This window comes from Malurus melanocephalus, unplaced genomic scaffold (assembly GCF_030028575.1).
Source record: "Malurus melanocephalus ecotype Western Australia unplaced genomic scaffold, MMel_1.1 scaffold_143, whole genome shotgun sequence".
Classification (NCBI taxonomy): Eukaryota; Metazoa; Chordata; class Aves; order Passeriformes; family Maluridae; genus Malurus; species Malurus melanocephalus.
Genome location: NW_026623375.1, coordinates 1,493,306 through 1,499,684, shown reverse-complemented (window position 1 = coordinate 1,499,684; position 6,379 = coordinate 1,493,306). Strand labels below are relative to the sequence as shown.

The following is a 6,379-nucleotide window of genomic DNA, read 5'->3' as shown; positions in this document are numbered from 1 at the left end:
AGCTGAGCCCTTCACAAAGCTGGGACGGACAGCACGAATGGGACAGGGGTGCTGTCACCATCCTGCACCAAAACCCCTTTTTTTGGAACCACATCGCTCCACTGGAGCTCTTGAAAGCACCACAAACGACCCCAAACTCCGCCGAGGTGGACTTAAGCCYGTGTTTGGCTCAGAGCAGGAGCCGAGAGATTTCAACCCCTTCCTACCAAAGCTGCYTTTATTGTCTTGATCTAATGAAGTGCAGACTTCACCTGGACAGAGCCGTAAGTGGCTCCTCTCGGAGGCAATGAATACAAATACTTGACCTCATGAGCTGCGGGGCAGCAATTAGTTTAAGCARGGGGTTTGTGTAACACTTCAAAAGTCTTAATCCGTGCGGTCAGCCCTGGCACGGTATTTGCCAGAACCTATTGAGTAGTCTTAATGAGTCTGCAAAGCAAGCTTTCAATACATTTTGGGTCGCTTCAGATGCTTTAAATGGCATAGTCTATATGGTATTGTGCGGCTTTAGAAAGGGCCGGGCTTTAAAAAAGTATGGTTCCCTTTCACAGGGCAGACAGAAACCATCTTTAGAGCCGGGACCCTTAACGTTTTGCATATCAATATGGCTGGGGCTGAATGCAGTCACTCAGCTGAGAAATAGGATCACTATCAGCGTTTCCAGGCTTTCACAGGCACTTGGGAAACTTTAAAGCCCTTCGTGGAGAATAATTTGGTCGAATGTCGTGGCTGGAAACAAAACCTAAACAAGCAGAGCGCAGTCCATCATGCGGAGCTGCCAGCGAGGCTGACAAGGGGCTCCAGCCGCTCCGACATCCCACCCCCGGCGGGGCGGTGGCCGGGGGTCACAGACCCGGGGGGACACGGCCGGGGGGGACACTGGGGACAGGGTGTTGAGCCCATCCCACCTCTGTTGGTTGGTGGCCGGGGGTCACAGATCTGGCGGGGACACGGCCAGGAGGATCCCGCACTGGGGACAGGGCGCTGAGCCCATCCCAGCGAYGCTGCATCCCTCCGAGGGCTCTGGGATTTCAACCAGCATAAACCCATCCTGGTTCCGTCTCCTCTGTGTGACAATGTCCCGGTTTACGCCGGTCATAAAGCCCCGAGGGACTGTCACCTCCACGGCCCCTCCCACACAGCAACAGGCAGCTGTTTGCATTTCACCCCAACATCACCCGAAGCCTGTCCCTGCACATGYCACTTGTCCCGGGAATGAACAGGAACGTGTCCAACCTCACCTGCAGCCCGGAGCAYGGGACAGGAAACAAACATCACCTCCAGGGGCACAAGGGAATGTGCCAGGACCACAGGATGGGCAGAGCCGTGCGGATTAAAGCACCGGGTGAGGGTGGGAAACCATCCCTGAGCTGGGAGGAAAGGGATGGGGCCGGTTGGACATCCCAGAAATGGTACCTGCTTCCCTCGTCACACCCAAGCAGCAGCAGCGAGGAAAGGAGGCACCTCGGCAGCATGGTCAGCTTTGGGATGCAGGTTTGGGATACTGCATGATTGGGGAAACCACGGCCAAAGCATATTTGCAAACAATGCAGGGCCTGAGGGCCCTTCAAAACTCATAATTAGCTCATTAAAGAGACAAATGCAAGTCACTAATAAGATCTTAGAGGTTAATTAAATGTTTTCCCCATCTTTAATTAAAGGAAAACTACTTAGTGCAGATTAAAGTAATTTCTGCAGCCTCCCGTGATGACCCTCGATKGCTGCAGATTTGAAAAACTATTGAGATTATTGACCTGAAGGGGCAGAGTTTGGGTAAATTCGGGAGAAGCGGGAATTTTCATCTTAAGGGTTAGAAAGGCGCTGCTCCATCAGCTGGGTCACTCCAGGAACATGGGAAGGTGATCCACAACTCACTCCCCCTAGGCCCAGACCTGGCATTTATTCAAAACCACTGCTTTGCTTTGCTCATTTTGCTTTGTTCATTGCTTTGCTCAAACTGGGAGATTCCTACGGATTCTTTTCTGTCTGCAAAGCATCTCCCGGGATTGGGGTTTGCTGCCCCAAACTGTGGCACCACCAGAACTTGACTTAGCAAAACCCCACTGGCTGCCTGCTCCAGAGGCCAAGTGGTTTCCAAAGGTTTTATTACAGATGGTGGATCCATCACCCCCATGCACACCAACACACACTCCCCCCTGCCACCCAGAGTGCTCCCAGTTAATATCGATTAGCAAGATTTATATGGAAGAATATTTAATCTGGTCAGGGACGGGAGAGGGCTCATCCGTGGTTTTATTTCTTAAATATTTCTCTCTACTCCGGAAAAGTCCGTTTCTTGCCAGAAAAGGTCCGATATAAATTAGARCGAAGGGAGGAGGGTGCTGGTGGGGTGGCCACAGGCATCCCTGGCGGTCCTGGCAGCCCAGGTGCCAGCCTGGCATCGTGCCCTGCGGATGGCTCAGTCCCACCCAAAATCCTGCCCTGTCATCTGATAAAACTTCATGTTGAAGGGTCTGTAAAACTCCCGCAGGCGCTGCACCACCTGCCCGTCGATTTTGGGGTGCGGCCGCCCCTTGGATTTCCCCAGGCAGCGGGGTTTGCTTCCCCCCTCCGGCTTCTTCAGGCAGGGAAAGCCCTTGGTCTCATTAAAATAGAAATGTTTGTCCGTCACCACCCTCTGGAGGCCCAGRAAGTCCTGGACACGGCCCATCTCCCCGGCAGGGTCGCTGACGAGCCTCTCCCCGCTGACAAAGAGGAATTTGGAGAGCGGGAAGTACTGCAGCCAGTTGTCCAGGTGCTTGGCGTAGATCCCGATCCTCACCGCGCTCCAGCTCGTGTCGATCAGGCCCGTGCTGAGGTTTTTGAAGGCCAGGTCCTGGAAGCTGGGGATGGAGGGGTTTTTGGACAGGGTCTGTGTGTAGTCTGAGATGGCCCTGGTGACCGGGTTGCGCACCACCACGATCAGCTTGGTGTCCCGGGACATGTTGTAGATGCGCCGCGGGGCCTCCTTGGTGACAAAGTAGCTGGGGGTCTTCTCCATGGTGATCTGKCCTTCCAGGGTCCGTGGCATCAGGCTCCTGTGGGACAGAGGGACAYGGTCAGGGCCCAGCTGCCCCCACCTGGGGCCATGATGGGTAGGGACAGGCTCAAAACCCAGCCAGAAACACTCAGGGGCTTCCCAACCACAACCATCTCTCTCCTCTCCYTCCTGCCCCACCTTGTCACACCCCACTGTGTGACATCTCCTCYTCAGGATCCTTTCCAGGAGCCCCTATGCTCATCTCAGCATTCCTTTTGTCTCCTCCAGAGTCTGTCCCTGGGAAGGAACCTTCTGTCCCTCTGTCCCACCCAGCAGCATCCACAGCCCTTGGAAATCCCTCCTGCTCCTTTCTCCACCACCCCAGGTTCAGTTTTGGTACAGGGCTGGTTTTCATCTCAGTCTCCAGTCAGATTTCCAGTCCTGAAGGTTCCAGCTTGCCCCGTGAGATTCCAGAGGAAAATCCCATCATGAGGGTGATGCCTGAGCACAGAGATGCCCACCAAGACTCCCTCCTCCTCTGCCTCCAGCCAGAGAGCAGTTAAAGCCAGAAAAAGACTGTTTCCTTTGCAAAGGAAAGGCAGAAAAACCCTGAGGGCCCAGCCATTGTGCTGGGTAAAACTCACTGCTCTGATTGTTCCCTGTGTGCTTTAATGAGGCATTAATTGCCGCAGAAATTACCCAGCCAGCGTCACCCCGTGCGACAGAACCGGTCCCCCCTGCCACCAGCGCAGGCACCTGTCCCACTGCCCTCCACATCCTCCTTTTCCAGCTGCAAGAACAACCGTGAAATCCTAGAATGATTTGGGAAAGGGACCTCACAGACCCTCCAGTGCCACTCCTGCCACGTGCAGCGACACCTTCCACCATCCCAGGCTGCTCCAAGCCCTGTCCAACCTGGCTTTGGTCACTTCCAGGGATCCAGGACAGCCACAGATCCTCTGGGATCCCCATCCCACTGCTCTGGGGCTGTGCCTGGCAGGGAGCCGGGTCCCCATGGCGGGTGGGGACAGGGACAGGGCTGTGCTGGGGGGAAGTCAGGGCCCTGCCCAGCAGCATCTGGTCCTTATGTAACRGGAAAAAGCTTGAGGTTTCTGGGATTTTTCCCCTGGACGCAGGAAAGAACACTTGATTAAAAGCATTTGCGAGCGGCGCTGGGCCCCCACAGCTCCCTCCCCCAAACAAGAGGCAGAAGCCACTTGTGACTTCCCCCCACTTTATTTTAATTTTTGCACTGTGCCAGCGTTTCTAGAGCCACTCCCTGTCCCTGGTGTCCCCACCTGGCAGCACGGCCCCTCTGTGTGGCACCAGAAGGATGCCCTTTAGGAATCCAAGCACTCAGGGCAGCCAGGGATGCTTTTCCCATCCTTTCCTGCACTTTTTCTCTCCCACCCCAAATAACAGTGCTTACCAGAGACGCTGACTGACAGAGCCCCTGCTGGGAAGCATCTTCCCAAAGCAGGGTTAGATCCAAAACTGTCCCCTCCCTGTGCTCGTCCAGAGCCAAGGAAATCCCAACGGCACAGCCTCAGATCCACCAGGAGCACAGCTCCCTGCTCCTGCTGGGGCTTCCTGGCCAGCCAAGCATCCTGAACTTCARTTCCATTCAGGAAGTGCCACAGGGTTTTCCAGGCTGCTTCACCAGCTTCTCCTGGCAACTTGCTGAGGCATCCCTGCAGTGTTTCCCTGGATGCTGCCGGGATTTCTGCACAGCAGAACAGCTCCATCTCCATCCTCATCCTCATCCTCATCCTCACCTGACCCCAGCCCTCTCAGCAAACCTGGGGTCAGGGCCTAAACTAGGGGCAATACATTGTTTATTATTAATAGATGCTTTATTATTAATATATGTTTTATTATTAATTGTTAATAAATTGTTTATTGTCAACAGCAAAAATTAGGGATGACGTGATGGGAGACCCTGGGGAGTTCCCATTAAACCCCAGCCTGGCCTGGGACACTTCCAGGGACRRGGCAGGCACAACCCCTCAGGAAAACCTCTCTTACCCCCCTGTTCCTGTCTGCAGAGGGACAACGAGGGTCAGTCTGAGCCCACAGAGCCACAGCTGTCCCTAAGGGGTCTGTGGGGCAGAGACACCCCCGGGACCCCACTGACCACAGCAGCATCCCAGCACCTTCCCTGCACCCATCCCAGGGCTCCTCAGCACAGGGGAGCTGCACTTCCATTTAATTAATGCCAACCATACCATCCACAGCTTAATTACAATATAATTAACAGAAATTTTAATGAAAGCCCATGTTGGTCAGGGACTGACAGGTCCCTGTGCTGGGGTGCAGGGACCTTCAGTCCCAGAACTGCCCCATGCCAGGGACACCCCGGGATCCTGTGGGGAGCAGCAGCCTCCCAGCATTAATTGCRCAGCACCTTCCCTTCCTCAGCAGCCCAGCCACTTGCGATAATTACACACTTCACATTTTCATTAACTCCCTAATACTTGCCCTAAATTACCCCGGTTAATTATTGATAACACCCAGCTCCCTCCAGATCTGGCTTCAACTGGCAAAGAGCAGAGGAGGCTTTGTTATGCTCCCCTTTAGCACAAACATTAGGAACTTTAATTAAATTTACAGTTAATTCTTATTGACCTTAAAAGAGCACCGTGGGAATGCCCAGCAGTGCCTGCAGGTACAGGACACGGCAGTGGGGAAGCCTTGGAAGGAATTGGGATTTGGAGAGGAAACTGTGCCCRGGAGGAGGGATAAAACCCTTTTACCTCTCTATTAAGCTGATACATTTTCGTTTTTAATTAATAAAACAACTGGCACTTGAGAGGCGTCACAGATGGGATTTCCTATGTGGAGACATTCAGCACATGAAAATGCTTCCTTGGTTAAGAAACACACAATAAATTACAGCAGATAAAATGATGATAAAAATGCAGAAAGCAGCATTAAATAGTGATTAACAGGCACAGCAGGCCAGGAATCAAAGCAGACTTCAAAAACRGGGCCAACGTAACTTTCCAGAGTTAATTGGTTCGTGATTCCTGATGATTTTCGGAGAAGAACTCYTCCCAGCACCGGGCTCAGAGATCAGGGGATGCACTCTCAGGAGATAAATAAGTCTCCAGCCCAAAACATCCCTGAGTTATCACCCACGGCAGCTCCAGGAAGAAAATTAACTCTATCCCAGCCCAAACCAGGAGAGCAGGACAGGCTCTGCCTACAATTCATCTCCCCTGGAAAGCCAGGCAGAAGCTTTTGCACTGATACAGGTCCAGCCCGTGCTGGGAGCTTGATGGGACATCCCAAAATCCCAGATCAACCACAAGTGATGGGTGCCATCGGGTCAGGGCTGCCAGGTTCTGTGTCATCACCAAAAGGAGAAAAAAAGCGGGGGGAATCCCCTCTCCATCACTA

At 53.4% G+C, this 6,379-nt stretch overlaps 1 protein-coding gene across 1 annotated transcript in view; it reads right to left on the bottom strand.

Annotated features, from left to right (window-relative positions):
* Nucleotides 1-2,375: 2,375 nt before the first annotated feature.
* HS3ST6 (heparan sulfate-glucosamine 3-sulfotransferase 6) overlaps nt 2,376-6,379 on the bottom strand; it is a gene marked incomplete at its 5' end in the record, with an annotated part of 30,170 nt that continues 26,166 nt past the window's right edge. Inside the window, one exon of the mRNA XM_057371267.1 lies at nt 2,376-3,038. Coding sequence (XP_057227250.1) covers nt 2,420-3,038 — 619 coding nt within the window. The remainder of the gene's footprint in view (nt 3,039-6,379) is intronic.